We start from the raw sequence: 16,049 nt of genomic DNA, 5'->3' as shown, positions 1-16,049 counted from the left end.
ACTAAGGGCTCTGTCTCCCCCTCTGTTCACCAGCGGGAACCATCTCCAGAGTTCTAACCACACTACAGCTCCAAGCAACCCCAGCGCACACTTCCTGGATGCTGCACACCTGACTTATTTATTTGTCAACCACAGCATACTTTGGCACTGCACTGAGTGAAGCTCAGTGGGAAGTATTGTTTGTGCCACTCTGCCTTCCTTACCAAGCCTTATATTTGGAACTTATCTTCTGTCTCTTGACCCGTTTTCTGACTCTGCTTTCCTGCCCCGACTCTCACCTGGATCCTGACTAACCCTGTCTCCTCTCTGATACTCTCATGCCTGTTATTGACCCTGACTTAGCTTTGTGGACTTTTAGCTGAGCTAATAAACCTGCTGCATTTGAAACCAGCCGCCTGTCTCTTCCTGTGACATACAGATAATCAGTTCAAACAGGGGCTAATAGTACAGGTGAAGGCAATAGAATAGAAGGAAGATTCTTGAAGTATTACATAGAAGTGTGTAGGTTTGCAATTTATTATTTCTAAAGTATATTACTGCTGTTGGCTCACTTTTGAAATTTTGGAAGTGTTCCTTTATAGATGTCTGTCGCTTCTGAACCCAAGCAGTGACTTCAAATCTAGAATTGCGCCTATTTTTCATATATCAGATATTTTAAAGCATCCAATATTGAATTTTTTTCTTTCCCTTGTCACTTGAGCACAGATTTGAGAGATGGTGCTGAGAAAGATTCTGAAGTTGTTTTACGATTTATGGCTGTAATTTAGTAAATATCTTCTCATCTTTGCCTCTGAGAAATCTGCTTCTCCTAGATGCTCTGTTTATGTGCAGTCATGTCACTGGCCTGCTGCCAATTCTGTCTAATTAGCTGCAAGTCCTTCCTTCAAGTGTTACTTTTAGCATAGCTTTTTTGGCATTTTGTTGACCATAACTCAAAGAGATCAGCCTTCATAATGAGCCAAAAAAATCAATGTATTATCACACCTTTCAGCTGTTACAAGTCTCATTTCAAATCATTCTAATGGTATCACATTTTTAGACAGTACCCCGACTGCTGGAACTGAGGGTTTAGAATTTGTGAGTCTGCATGGCTGAATGCAGACATATATGTGTGAATAACTTCAATTGGATTCTGGCAGCAATGTGCAGCCAGTGGAGTTCAGTCAGCAGTGACATGTGTCTCAATGATCAATCACCAGTCATGTTGTCACTTTCTCATCCATCAGTAGAGGTGCTGAAAAAACCCCTGCAATGGTAATATTAAGGTAGTGACAGGACAAATTACCCTGTCATCTAACAGGGCTGGGTGGCAAATATGGGCTAATTTCTTTAATAGTTTTAGTCAATTGCAACACAATAGACTGCAGCAAAAAATGAAGCAAATGTTCATGTTTTTTTTATTACTTTTCATGTCATCTGGCAAAGAAAGAAAGCACTAATGTGTGTTATTTGGGAAGAAAATACTATGAAAAAGTATGCCCAGACCACCAGGATGTGATGTATTTTCCAAAGAGAAGGGGTCAAAGCAGCAGTCCTTTGTTGCTCTGCTGATGTCCATTTTGCTCTGCAGTGATATCCTAGAATAAAGGGGTTTATGTTTGAAAAGATGGAGTTCTTTCTATTGAAGACGATCCCTCAACTGCATCCTGTATAAAAAGGTTCAGATCAACAATACTGTTTTCGTTAAACACTGAAATATTTTTGTCCAAACATTAAAAATAACCCTTTAGGACATTTGAGAGTCGGAGGGGTTTTAGTCGTCTTTGGATACAAATTTTCCATCGTAACCTTTTAACCCATCTCATCTTTCCAAGAGGACTTTTTAATGTGCATCACTTTATGCTGGTCAACACAAAAAAAAACAAGAAAAACAAAATAACCAGTAACTTGAGGATTTAATGAAAAAGTTTTTCGTTAAATTGCAGAAATAATTAGTAAAAATCACTAATTACAATTCTCTGCCTCCGCACATGCCTGCGACGTACCGAGTTTATCTCTGGCACTTTCCCCCTGGGTTCTAATCAGTGGAAGATTGTTAAAGTGCTACCGTCACATATAACATTTTGTTTTCTAATTCCAAATCATCGCGGCACAATGCCAAAACATGAGGCAAGGAGTGTTTCTCAACGCTGTTTTCTATGCTGTAATGTCAAGGCCCCCCAAACAAGGTTCATTTAGGAGACAACCAGCTGCCCTGCCCGCTCACTTGGAGTTTCTGTTGTGAAGCCACACAATGCCAAGAGCCTTGCTGTGTGCTGTCTAATTGTATTGCTGGAGATATAATGATAGAACACAGACTGCACAAATTAATTGAGGCTTGCCAGTCACAGCACAAATTATGCAGCAAATGCTGCAGTGCTGCGTGTGAGAAAGCCACTGCACCAGAGACAGAGCAGGCATTACAGCCACTTTAGGTGCACATGATTGTCTGATCCAAAGCTGGCTTCTCAAAAAAATAAATTAAAAAAAAACAACCAGCAGAGCCCTCCTGATGTTCTGTGCATTAGGTGGTTAAACGTGACCTTTTATATTTCTTGAACATCGTTCCATTTTTTGGGTCACAGCTAATGTAATTCCGCACTTTGATGAGCTAACATTAATGTCATGGTAACAGGTGATATTTGTATAGACTGTAATATTAGCCAGTTACTGTGCTTTTAGATATTTAACTCCATTCAGCAGTATCCCTGTTTGCACTACTAATGTTCTCTTGACTCTATATTGCTAAATGACTAACAAGTTACACATTCCCTTCTTTTGTGTTCTTCACAATTAGCTTTTTTAGTGTAAAAAGATAGAAAAAAAAAGTAGTTAGAATAATAAGGCATTAATAAAAGGGTTGCATTTTGCCAACCAGAGAGGGAAATTTGTTGCAAGCGCACCACTGTGGTACATGATGTTTTACTGCCATCTGTTGCCAATATTCTCGGATGTTTTATGTAGCAGTAATATTTAATGATGATCGTCCCCTATGCTAATCCTCTGCTGGGGATTGTAAAGGAGGCACTTTTAAATAGGATAAAGACGAGTCCTCCATCAGGTTTGACAGAAAACCTTTTTATAAAGGTGCAATCCTTAAAAGTATTTCAAAACATATCGTAACATGGCAGGTTATATTTTGGTTTTGATCCCCAGGAAAATTGCAGTAAGGCAGTTACCCTAAATTAGTCACACCCCAAATTCAGTCTAAATAAGGATGTTAGAAATGACAAATCATTTATGATTAGAGCATTAGCCAGATGAACAAATGCATAAATGATAATTTAGTGCATTAAAGTGAACATTGCCTTTTTGTGTGTCGTTTTATCCAGCTTTTGTTTGTTTACCGAGCAGGCTGTCATTGGTCTCGTGAGACCCAGGGCTGAATAATACAGAGAATTCAGTAAGAAGTTACATAATTTTGTCTTTACTTATCACCAAAACTCAATTTTCTCTTTTCATTCTAATTTATTTATAAATTTTGTGAAAATATGTAGCAAAATAATAGTTATAATATTGTGGCTATAAGGCATACTGTTAGCTGTCTAGCCTCTAGGCCCACTGCTGTAGTCTAGTCATCTTTATAAATAGCAATAAATCCTTCGAGCAAGACTGATGCAAATTAGTTAGGTGGAGCATTCAATGTACTTACAAGAGCTCTTCAAGTAACCTCACTCTGTTTGTTTGTGGAACAAGGTCTTCATATCGCACCAGCGAGGTTTTGTTTTGTTTTTTGGTCCAGTAAGACAAATAAAGGCATGGTTCTAAGCATTAACATATGCATCAAACACCTTTAGGAAATGTGCAATGATTCTCTTTATCTTTTTTAATGCCTATCAGCATCAGGGTTTTTGTGATTTTTAAATAAAAAGGGGAGAAGATCATAAAATGGAAACTGTCTAATCAAATACTTTTATGCTAGTCTGTGAAGAATGACCCATGGAACATTTTTCTCACCCTGAGGATAGTATTGTCTTCTCTAGCCTTTCACATTCTCATTCCTAAATTCCTCCGTGTGTCTTTGTGCACAGCTTCTCCTGGACTGTAATTAGTGTTACATGAAGTTGGGTGAAGGAAGACTGGTTTAAATTGGGGGGAGGATACTTGCTCTGATTGTTTCCTTCTTGTTGTTAAACCAGATCTTTAGAAGTTTGCATTCATCAACAGAGGTGCAATCACAAGGGATACCACACTATTTTTAAAATTAGATTAGCAGCTCAGCACAATATGACTTATGTCAATAGGTTTATTCAACATAAGCACATCAGGTAGATTTATCTCCAACAGATTGGGCAAAATGGACAAACCTGTACAGGCAGGCTGGTGGCCCGCATGAAATATTAAAGTCGTAGACCATTTAGTGGTCTTGTAGAGTTAAAATGTTCATGCACATCTTTTTCTACGGGCATGCTGCAGCATGAACTTGTAGCGAAGGCTTTAAAAATACACAAGGGTAAGGAGGGATGATGTAGGTGAGACACAGGCATGTTGTACGGATTTAACCCCTCCAAATTCTGCACACTGCGCAAGGAGTCCATTTGTGCTGTACAAATGATAGGTGCGTAATCCTTGTGTTCAGCCTGACTGTTAGAATTTAGGAAATTAGGCAATCAGAGTGGCTGGATAGCCAATTTGGTTAAGTGTGGCTCTCAGGCAAGGGCACCATATGTCTCATCATATGTGCAACTTACATTATACTTATAAATATTTCACAATGCACTGACCGAACACACAACAATGGTATGTTCCTTTTTCATGACGTCCCTTGAGATGCCCGTACAAGCCTTCAGGGAACTCCAAGACACACCTGAGCTCCTCTCTACCAGACAACCCAAAAATCAGCAGGACCCGTTTGGGTTAACCCCTATGCAGGTCCATGTGACCAAGGCTTAAATCCTTACATTTGGTAAAATCACATCAGCTGACTGAACCTTTATAGCATGCTACACAGTGCAACTCTGTCTTCTTCAAGCCTTGAACGTAGAAGTGATGAGAGGAAGACAAGTGTACTCGTTTCAGTTTGGGAAGCGGTCATAGTGACATTATGCCAAAAAGGAAAGAAACAAAAACTTAGAAAGTCTCTGTGGTTCTGAAATAGAAATAGAATTACAGCAGGAGGTAAACTCCTAAACCATCCACAGTATTTGGCTGCTCCACAAGTGTAATTTAAAAAAAAAGAAAAGTGTAAAAAAAGTTTGGATGAAACTTGAGTTGCACATTGAGAAAATTGTCCAAAATGTTCATTAATAGTGTGAAAGATTTAAATTCTTTAGGAGCCTCACTTTAAAATTGAGTTTAAATCAAACTATTTTAATGAGTGTACCGTTTTTTTTCTTTCACAAATGTCAGCGATAACACCTCTGTTTCCCAGCTCTGTATTTCTTTTTTTTTTTTTTTTTCTTTTTTTTTAACTTGTCCTGTCCAACAGCTGGGCAGACAGACGAGAGCTGAGGGCCTCTTGTGTTGGACATATTTTGCTTTAACAAGAGGGGTTATTAATCTTCTGACAAACCAAAGGTATGTCTGAATAAACCCCTTTTGTAATTGAGGCCAAACTTTATTAATTTCAATCATGTCTGAAAATCTTTGGTGTTGGACCGGACGGAAAAGGAAAGAGGGGAAGAAGAGAGAGGGAAGCTAGAGAGAGGGGGGGGTAGGGGGTGATAATAGGAGGGGAAGGGGGATAAGACCATGAAGCAGCATACAGCAACAAGTTTACTGGTTGTTAATCATTATGGTAAGGTTCAAATGCAGTACAAAAAGGGCGGGGCCCGTCCACACACACACTCAAATGTTATAAACACACCTGCTAGCTGCAAAAATGTCCACCTGTCGACATGTACACAAAACAGATAGTGTTCACACACGCATACTTATGCCTTAAAACCAACTAGTGTGAAACATTTCAGTCATTCAGTCATGCAAGCTATTAGTGCAGCTCTGTATTTCTGAAAAGTAGGTTAAAAAGAATATTTTTTTTAAGATTGGCACAAATACATTTCTTTTCATTTACTGTCATGTAATTAACACTATCTAAAATCATCACCTTCATGTCTAAGTAGGCTCTAAAAATTCTTTGCTGAGGTGATTTGCTAGACATCTGAGAGTACAGCACAGAGAAAGAAGGATGATAAATGGTGTTGGAGTCACAAAACATGAGAATCATTGATGAATGACTAAATTTAGAAAGTCACAGAATTTAAAAGTGAAACCAACACCTGAAATGTGAGGGAGAAAAAAGGATTTTACAGCACGGCAGATATCGATTGCATGGCGGAAATTACACAAGAAAATGAGTAGAAGGGAAAATAATTCAGATCTGGTAATGATCCTTTAAGAATTTGCAATTTACTCTGGGATAAACACTTTGAAAAGACTGTAGAAAGAGGGAAAACCTGATAACTTGGAATCAAGTCAGTTTTTCAAAATAAAGTTTGGTCCACACTTTCAGAGGTTTAAAAAAAAAGTAATTTTTTTGAATTGATGAAACGTTTGAGATTTTGAAAGCATTCCCAGTCAGTGGTCTTTTAACTATGATTGTCGTTTTTAGCTAAGATTAAAAAAGTCTTTTTCTACAATGAAGTTTCTGCAGAGCTGCGAAAACTCAGTCGAAATTCGGTTGTTGTGGGCATGACTGTTGGCATGGAGCAACCCCTCTTTAATTTATTTTTACCTATGTTTTCCTGTGTTTTTTGTTAAGAATGCATTCTTTTTCCACAAAATGCAGGCTTTACCATCTTCTTCTATAACTTAGATCCTGTAAAGAGGCTTTGGTAACACAGAGCCAGCATAAATCCAGTGATGAATTGGAAAGAGGAAATCACTTGACTTTTCCTGTGCTATAATATGACACAAGTGGACCAGTTACTTAACACTGTCGCCTCAACATTAATGATTAGCACAACTCTATTTCCCTGGAGAGTAACAGAGGGTCAAATGATAGAATTGTCTTCCTTCTCATTAGGGTTATAATGTAAATCCAGTTTGTGCTCCCATTTTTATTAGTAATTAATATTCAGTGACCCAAGAAGAATAGCTACCTCATTTATTTACTATATTTTGTGGTTTAATACCACTATTGTATGTTTTTACCTTTTTATGTGTGTCATTTACTGCGGCGTTAATGCGATCTGTTAAACTGATTCCACTGTGGTATCTTTACAGGGTTTTTTATTTGATAGAAATGTACATTTTCATGAGCATCACAGCCTAAAGGACAATGTTGCAGCACGGCACCGGTTTATAACGGCTGAACACATTTTGCCTTTACTGTCTCTCCTGGGTTTGGCAGATAGTGAAGCACACAAACGCACCATTACTTCCAACGAAAGCACAAAACTGAGAAATGTTAGACCTAGCTACTTTACTTTATGGTAAAATCTTAGTGCTTTCTATTAGAAGCTGCTCTATTACTGTAACTGCTCGCCCTGTCTTTCCATCAGAATATTTTTCATGCTTTTGTAAGTTCATAGTGACAATCGAAGCCATTCTTACTAACCCAGTCTCTATTGTCTCAACAGATACCGTCTTCCAGTTGGCAAACAAGGAAGGTCGTGTGTGATTGAAATAGCTGCAGATAATGGAACAACTCAGCACCTTGAGGAGTTTGTGTCACTCTCAGTATCAGAGGTATCTGCAACTTCCTGGAGTCAATTCATGCCTTTGGGCAATAATCATCCTGTCTGTCCAGTGTGAACCTGCAATCATATCTTTAGTCCCTTTGTTTGCTATATAGTGAAATAAAGAATGTATTGCTGTGGTCTGGAGGATGTTATACAAGACAGAGGAAAACAATTAAAAATAATGCATCAGACTGTTTTCAAATGTTTCTAATGTAGATTTTTTCTAAATTAGCTTTAGTTCCTTTAGCTTTTATTTTGGTCAAAATGATCACTCAGGAGTGAAGAAAACACAATCATAAAGACAACACTACACAGGAAACCAGATGGATAAAAGAAAAAGAGGACGGCCAAAGATCACCTGGTGCCGAACGGTAGAAGCCGAGCTGAAAGAATTTGGATTCACCTGGGGAACCAGCTACACTTTGGCCCCCAACCGTCAGAAATGGAAAGATTTTGTTGCTGCCCTAAGCATCTCAAGGCGTAAAAAGCAGTAAGAAAAGAAGATATATCACACAAATGAAACTTTTTATATTAATTGAGTTTTTTTTTTTTCATCACAATTAAAATTCAAAATCTCAAACTGCGCCGCAGGACCTCAGATCGGGTCTGTACCTTTGACTTAACGTTGAAACTGGCTGCCTGGCTGCCTGGCTTTCGGCCAGGGTTCACGTGTTACAATTGGAAGATAGCACTGACCCTGCTACCATTGTTGTCAGAATGGCTCAAATGGGGGAAAATCTTCCTAGTACAAGGGGTTGAGTCGGGATACTTCTTTCAGAATTTGCTTCAATCAATAAGCACAAAACAACTATTATTCCCCATTTTTCTGTTAAGCTTTATCTGTTTGTAATAATAAAAATTTTCACATTATCTAAAATTTAAAAAATAAATGTGCAATTTGTATTGCAATCATTTAGCTTCTTTGAAATCTAAGATTTACCTATTTAACACCGGATCAAAACATTTTCTTCCAAAATTCACATCGTCCAAAATTCACTGCCATTTCTGATTTTAAGAGGCTTAAAAGAAACACTGAATTTAGCACTGATGTGTGTATGACACTAAAATCTTAGCTTGCTATAAGTTAAAATAGTTCATGGCATTCTTCAGTCTTTTACATGTTTATAAATACAGCAATCCTGTTGAAGTCAAAATTAAACTGTAACTGCACATACTGTTCATGATAATCTGGTATTTACTCCAGTATTTATGGTGAATTTTTTAACAGTGATGCAGATTTCTGGCTCTCTGCTTTCTTTCTCAGGGAAGATTTGGACCCATATTTCTGGGAGATGTTTCCCCGCATTGGGAGAGGCATGACGGCAGTTCCAAAGGAGAGAAGAGATTCGTAGGCTGCATCAGAGACTTTCAGGTCAACTCAAAGGATGTTGACCTGGTGAGCAAAGCCGTAAGAGGAAGAAACATCAAGAACTGTGATCCACCTGTCTGCCAACACCTCCCCTGTCGTAATGGAGGAACGTGCGTCAGGTACTGTGCCAAATTTTAAGTATTCCGAATTTTAATTGGTGTTGGCACTGCAACGCATAAGGTTTTTTGTATTTCCTTTTGGCAGTTCTAACCATTTCTTAGTTTGTAGTTCCTCAGTTAGTTAGTTATTCAAGCTATCTATTTTGGACCAGGGAAGGTTGGGGCTGATTATCATTGTTATTTTACTTTTAGATTAAATAAAATCAAACTTCTCTTTCAATTAACAAATACATTTTTTTTAAATAAAAACATACTAATAAGTTTTATAAGAGATACTCTTATTGCTTAGACCATAAACCAAAATGAAATGTTTGGTTGTTTAATGTGCATGGTGACGTACAGTTTATGTAGGTTTAGATTTCGTTCCCTGAGTAAAAACTACAATGTTTCTTATGTTTAATATGGAGATAATAAAATAGTCCCACAGTAATAACGTTAAAAAAAATCTAAAAATCTAAGAAACATTTGCCTATACATAACTTTTTTTCATAAATATGTCAACCTTTTTTTCTGTTCCAATATTTTCTTCTATGAATCATCACCCTTTTATACAATTGTTTTCAGAAAACATTACCATCAACGTTAAGAGCCAACAAAAATATTTGACCCAGTGAGACAGCACTTGGTTATAGCTTGTAATTTTAAAGGGAAAAAGAATCAGCAGGAAAAAAATGTAATCGTTGAAAATTCTTAGTATTTGTTTTATTTTTTGTCAAATTTGGATGAAGTGCTCTCAAATGGTTAATTTCTCTGTTTTCAAAAGTCTAACAACGTATACGACAACCAGCCCCAATTCCCCCTTCTTTGAACCTGCTCAGACATAAATTCAAAATAAGACATTTTTTGCTTCATAAACAGTCTCATATTAGATAATTTGATAGAATATTTAGCAGTTACCTAGTACACCTTATTTTTTCTTTAAATACTATTTAAATTGTCCTTTTAGTGACAATTTGAGGTCAGTGAGGTCAAAGTTTAGGATTTTCTTTTTTTCTTTCTAAAACTCCTGTGGGGTTATGGTAATATGCTGTGGCTCATTATCATGTTGGAATATTTGCAGCTTCTACAGACTCCATGTCATTTTGTAGGACTTGGCTATACCAACAGGTGTCGGCAGTGACATCTTTAAATGTCACCCAGCGGTGTCAAACTGTTGGCCTGTTTGCTCAGTTAAAGGCGGTGAGAATTCCAGCATTCCTTTCATTCGATGGAAATGTGAAAGCCCCTGCTTATGATGCATATTTCATGTAGATATACAGAAATATCCAGTTTTTATTACATTTTCTCAATATTTGTCACTCCTATTTTTATGCCATTTTCTTCCTGCACAAGATCCAGGGTTCCCTGTTGTTTTCTGCACTTTTACACACCGAATTTCCAATCTAAAACAAGCAGCTTTATCGGTTCTACCTGAAGTTTTTTTTTATTGAAAAGATTAGGAAAAAGCACACCTACAGAGAGGTTTCAGTCACAATATAGTGATGAATTGCATTTCTTAAAGCTCAGAAAATTGTTGATCCTTTCTCCTCGGTTCTGTTTTGACAGCTTTGACTTTAATATTTTGTGACGCCATAAAAGAATGTAAAACCCTTTTGTGTAATTATGTAATTTTACTTTAATGTAATTCTAAATTTTAAAAGAGCTATCGTCATTCATCGTTTTTACATTCATCACATGTTTTGTTTTTCCTGAGGGAACAAATGCTCCACTTTAGTTCCCCTCATTGTGTAGCATCTATTTGCTCACTATTTTACCTTTATAGCCCTGACTTTTACTGTGCTGGATCAATTTTACTTTACAAGCATCATATATCATCAGTGAGGCGGGCTGTAAAATTTTGCTGTTCATTGTCTGTCCAACACTACACAAACCTAATCGCAACTTTATAGCAAATTATCAATTACATACATTGTAGCTATTAATAATATCAACTTTCAGGCGTCTACTAAATATTTACTTTTGACAAAAATGTAAATAGTAATTCAGCTTCTAATCATTGAAACTAATTTTCATTTCCACTTGGTACCAGATGTTTATTAGATAACTAATATACTGTACATCTATTGTAGATTTCTACTATACATCTTTATTTTGTTACTCTATTAAATTACTAATAGTGCTATACATATAGCCATCTAATCTTTGGATATTTTAGGATGTCTATTATAGTTCCATTTTAAACATTTATAAAACTTGCTTAATCCCTTTCAGTGTCACAGTAGCTGGAGCCAACCCAAAGGATGTATTCAGAAAGGCAGGGTACATCCTGAACAGGTCGCCAGTCTGTTGCAGAGCCACACACTCACATTAAAAGGCAATTTAGAGATACTATTTATCCTGTAAAGAATGTTGTTTGGAGGAACATTCAGGAGGAAGACAGAGTACTCAGAGTAAACCCATGGAAACCCATGAACAGGGAGAACGTAAACTCCACACTGAACCAGGGCCTTCTCACCAAGAGACAAGAGCGCTAACCACTACACTACCTTTTAACCTGCAAGCTTATTTGTGATTTTGTTCACAGAGAAGAAGTAAACATTTCTACTAAAATCTGCTAGGGGTTAAAAGGTCCCAGAAATTTACATCAAAAGAGTCATCCAACATATATATGCAACTTCGTGTAAAAATTGCACAGGTGTGGAGCTACTTGGAGCTACTTTTGAGTCAATATTAGTACTATAATTGACACAGATTATAGAAAACCTCAATACAATCTTTGCAATTGCAAACTAACAAAAGCAATAGGCCCTATTTTTTAAATAAAATCTTAAGCCCCTCAAATTACGGATTTAAAGGATTTCGTATACATATCTTTTAATCTTTCATTTGTAATGGCCCTCCACTCTGTTGTTCTTATTTGCCCCCATAGTAAATGTTGTAGTTCTGCCACTGGAACACCATTTTCATCCAGAAGAATCAAAAAAGCTTCAACTTTCAACAATCATACAAATCAAAACCCAACTTGAGATATTTTAAACACACAATAAACCTAAAATAACATTGCGGATAGCAGCAACCTCTGCTAAATATATCTATAATTGAACAATTATACTTTGAACTGTCACTTTCACCAAAGTAATCCTGTTTTTAGACACCATCGCGTCATCCTTTAGCATTATGGATCATGTGGTAGGCCTCTTTATGAATCGAATCCTCTGTTGCCTTTTGCAAAAGTTTAAGATATAGCCTCTAAAGCACACAAAATCACCATGAATGCTCCTTCTAAATTATTCTTTGTGTTATTTAATTAATCAATTTAAATAACCCTAACCCTGTTTGAGAAAAAAAGGAGGGCTTGTTTACCATGCGCAAAGCATGATGGGACCGGGGCACAATTGGCTGTGGAAAAGTCATTTACTATAGATCTACACCTGGATGTGCAATGGTCTTCTATAAATCAAACTCTATTGAATGCATATTGCATATTTAATGATGAAAACATCTAAATAGCCATGATTTAGATATCTTATAGATGTGTCCATACCAAGTGTGTTTTAGCCTTTTCTAAAAAGTATAAGAAAATTGGAAAATGTGTTATAGAATATGATAGACTTGAATGATTAATGGATATCCTTCTCAGAAAAGTACAGAGTTTTGTGTTGTTACCATTTGATTCATCCAGTAAATCTAAAACTTTTGTCTCTCGAGCCGGGCCAAAATTGAGAAACTCTGATCTTTGCTCTGTCTAACCTCCAGTTGCATAGCTCATCTGGCTGCCGTCGTTTCCCACTTACCAGCAGTTTTGTCCGTCTTTTTAAGTATGCATTAACATCACATGACGCTCTTTCACCTTTGGTAATCTGGGAAATAGCCACTCTAAATGTCTTCTTCATTGTGTTATGACACTATAAATTAACAGTTGCATTTATTAAACAGGAAATGAGAAAGGGCACTGTGAATATTGGAATATGAATAGCTTTACGAATACCAATTAAGAGTCAGTGGTCAGTTGGCTTGTCATGTGCGGCAGAGTGAGCCATGCAATTATCTGTGTGATGAATATGCATTATTGCAGTTTCCTTTTGAACCTCATGTCATGCAGGGTTCACAGAGAGTTCACAGAGCTCTGCTCATTGTATTAGTTGCACCACTGCAACATAATAAGGTGAATGAAGATTTTTATCATGGGTTCAGTTGGGGTGCTTTCAGCGTTGCACCCTTTCATGTCGTTTTGTGTTCATTTAGGGACACAAAAACATCAATTTTGAAACTGAGTAGGAAATGGTTTGTTGATGCTCGGCGATACATTCACATTAGGTAAGTAATTTAGAGTGGAAGGTCAGTCAATCAAAATGACGGTGATGGTTTCATTATCGTGGGCTATGTGATGCTTAATATCTGTCATTAAAATACCTAAGCAGTGGTTCACACAAAATCTGTTAATTCATTTTTATAAGAGAAAAACTTACTTAATTGGAGACATAGGTACCTACTTGTACTTGTACTACTCTCTTTGCATGCGTGGGTTTTCTCCGGGGACCCCGGCTTCCTCCCACTGTCCAAAAACATGCTTCATAGGTTAATTGGGTACTCTAACTTTTCCCTAGGTGTGAATGTGAGTGTGAATCGGTGTGTGATTTGTGGCCCTGCGACAGACAGGGGACTCTGGCAGCCCTGTGACCCCGAAAGGGACAAAATGGGTGTAGAAGATGAATGAATGAATGAATGAATGAATGAATGAATGAATGAATGAATGAATGAATGGATGAATGAATGAAAGGTACCTACTTGAACAATTAGACAGGTGCAACATACATTCTGGATTAGATGATTGAAAATTGACACAACTTCTCTACTCTCGTCTTGTAATCCACATGAAGCTCTCCTGATCAGTATGCAGCAGCGTAAAATGACTTACACCTGGCTCCTTTGCTACCTGGCTGTGAGCCTCTTCCTAGGGTGTTAATGCTAATGGCATCCCCTTGTTTCTCAGTTTGAAGCTACACCAAAGTTTTTTGGGGGGTTTTTTCCCCCTTTTTTTTTATAGAAACAGGTGGCAGAACAAACTGGATGTCTGAGAACCTGAGAATATTTCTTTCAGTTCTTCCAAAGATTAATTTTTGGTTTTTTTTAAATTGTAGAATAATATTTTGAGAAGGTTTACACAAAATGCATGATGTATTTGTGACGGGGTTTTTGGCATTAAAAAAGAAACTCAAAAATAAGATGGAACATCCAGAAGAAAAAAAAACAACAACAAAAAAAAAAAAAAATGGAATTTTGTTGGTCCCGAACAAAAGACAGAATACATTAATAATTTCTGCAAGACCTTGTTACTACCACTGTAACCAACCAACACAGCCCTCTGTAATTGCACATAGTTCCCCCTTAATTAAGGCATAGCCCCTCCTGCAGGCCAATTAAACAAAACATTCCACATGTCCTCTTTAAATTTCTGCCTTTGCCTTGCAAATACAATTCAGAAAACTCGTAAAGACCTACTCCAACGAACATCCTGTTTTTGGAGTTTTTAACATGTTCTTGTAGTATTTTTCTCATGATGGAGGGCATATATAAAATAATTTAAGATTAAAACTGCATTTCTGAGTATTGCCTAAAACGGCATAATTAAAAGACCACTGGGAATACATTTACAATAGACAAAAATATGGATGAATGGGACTTTAAAGCTCATCCTTCCATCTTTATAACCTCCCAATTCCACTTTGGGATCATGGAGCCGCTGGAGCCAACACAGCTAATGTTGGGCAAAGGTGGGGTACATGCTAAGCAGATTGCCAGTTTGTTGCAGGGCCAGATACTCATACAGACACTCACACAACCACCTAGGGGCAAATTAGAGTAACCAGTTAACCTGTGAAGCATATTTTTGGACTGTGGAAGCAAACTGGAGTTCCCAGAGAAAACCCACAAATGTGTGAGGAGAACATGTAAACTCCGCACGGAAAGGTCCCAGGCAGGATTTAAACTAGGGCCTTCTTGCTGTTAGGGTGCCTAGAGTGCCAACCTCTGCTCCACCCTGCAGTACTCTTAAATATTTTGTTCGAATTTTACCCTTTGAATTACAAAAATAAGCTTCATTCAGAAGCATAAAAATCAAAGACACTGGGAAAAAATTGTCATGTGAAGTCACTTCCTGTTTCCAGGTTTGAACGGATATGTATGATATATTGAAAGTTTGAGTCTGTGTGGTGCAAACTAAAGAGGCACTGCTAATGGACTGAGATTGAAAAAGAAGTCTTGCAACCTGTGACGCAGCTTCATCCCATCATTAACACAGCTTTTTCTTGTTTTGTTTCATTTGCTTTTTTAGGGAGATGTAATGTAACATTTGCTCTCTGTCTTTTAATCTGACTTGTTCCAATACCAGAAAGAGAAATGCATCAAAAACATCACATGACGGCTGGTGAATGTGAACAAACTAACTCAAAGTCGGCAGTTTGTGGAAGATGAAACAAAAAAAAAGAAATTATAACTGATGAAAGACACTGAAATGCAGAAGAACTGGAGCCACAATTCTCTGTGTGTCCGCCCTTCTGAGGCAGGCCTTTCTCTTTGTTGTAGTCCATATATACATCTGAAAATCCATACATTCGTTTTGATTAAAGTTTTACAGTTTGCCCCAGAGGATGTTCACATATTATTTAAAGGAAGACAGACACGTGCATAAATAAAAAAAAATGTCTACATGTTTCTAATTATGATGCAGACTAATTTCATAATATTTATTCATATATCTGTTATGTTTGTTCACCGTTCACACCACACAGCGTGCATCTCAGGTTTATAGGGGGAAGCCAAATTAATTAGGGCCCGAGCACGGAGTGCAAGGACCCTATTGTATCTGTTAGGTTTATTAGGGCCCGAGCACGGAGTGCAAGGACCCTATTGTATCTGTTAGGTTTATTAGGGCCCGAGCACGGAGTGCAAGGACCCTATTGTATCTGTTAGGTTTATTATTATTATTATTATTTTTCTTCTGCCGGAAGAATCGCATTT

General features: G+C 37.3%; 1 protein-coding gene across 2 annotated transcripts in view; it reads left to right on the top strand.

Annotated features, from left to right (window-relative positions):
* The window catches only part of eys (eyes shut homolog (Drosophila)), a 207,487-nt gene that overhangs the window by 159,759 nt on the left and 31,679 nt on the right, over positions 1-16,049 (top strand). For both annotated transcript variants that reach the window (XM_023963743.1, XM_023963742.1), the window contains 2 exons: positions 7,500-7,608; positions 8,866-9,089. In XM_023963743.1, coding sequence (XP_023819511.1) covers positions 7,500-7,608; positions 8,866-9,089 — 333 coding nt within the window. The remainder of the gene's footprint in view (positions 1-7,499; positions 7,609-8,865; positions 9,090-16,049) is intronic.

Source organism: Oryzias latipes, chromosome 15, assembly GCF_002234675.1.
Source record: "Oryzias latipes chromosome 15, ASM223467v1".
Classification (NCBI taxonomy): domain Eukaryota; kingdom Metazoa; phylum Chordata; class Actinopteri; order Beloniformes; family Adrianichthyidae; genus Oryzias; species Oryzias latipes.
The sequence above is the reverse complement of the archived record's forward strand: the minus strand, read 5'-3'. Positions and strand labels throughout refer to the sequence as shown.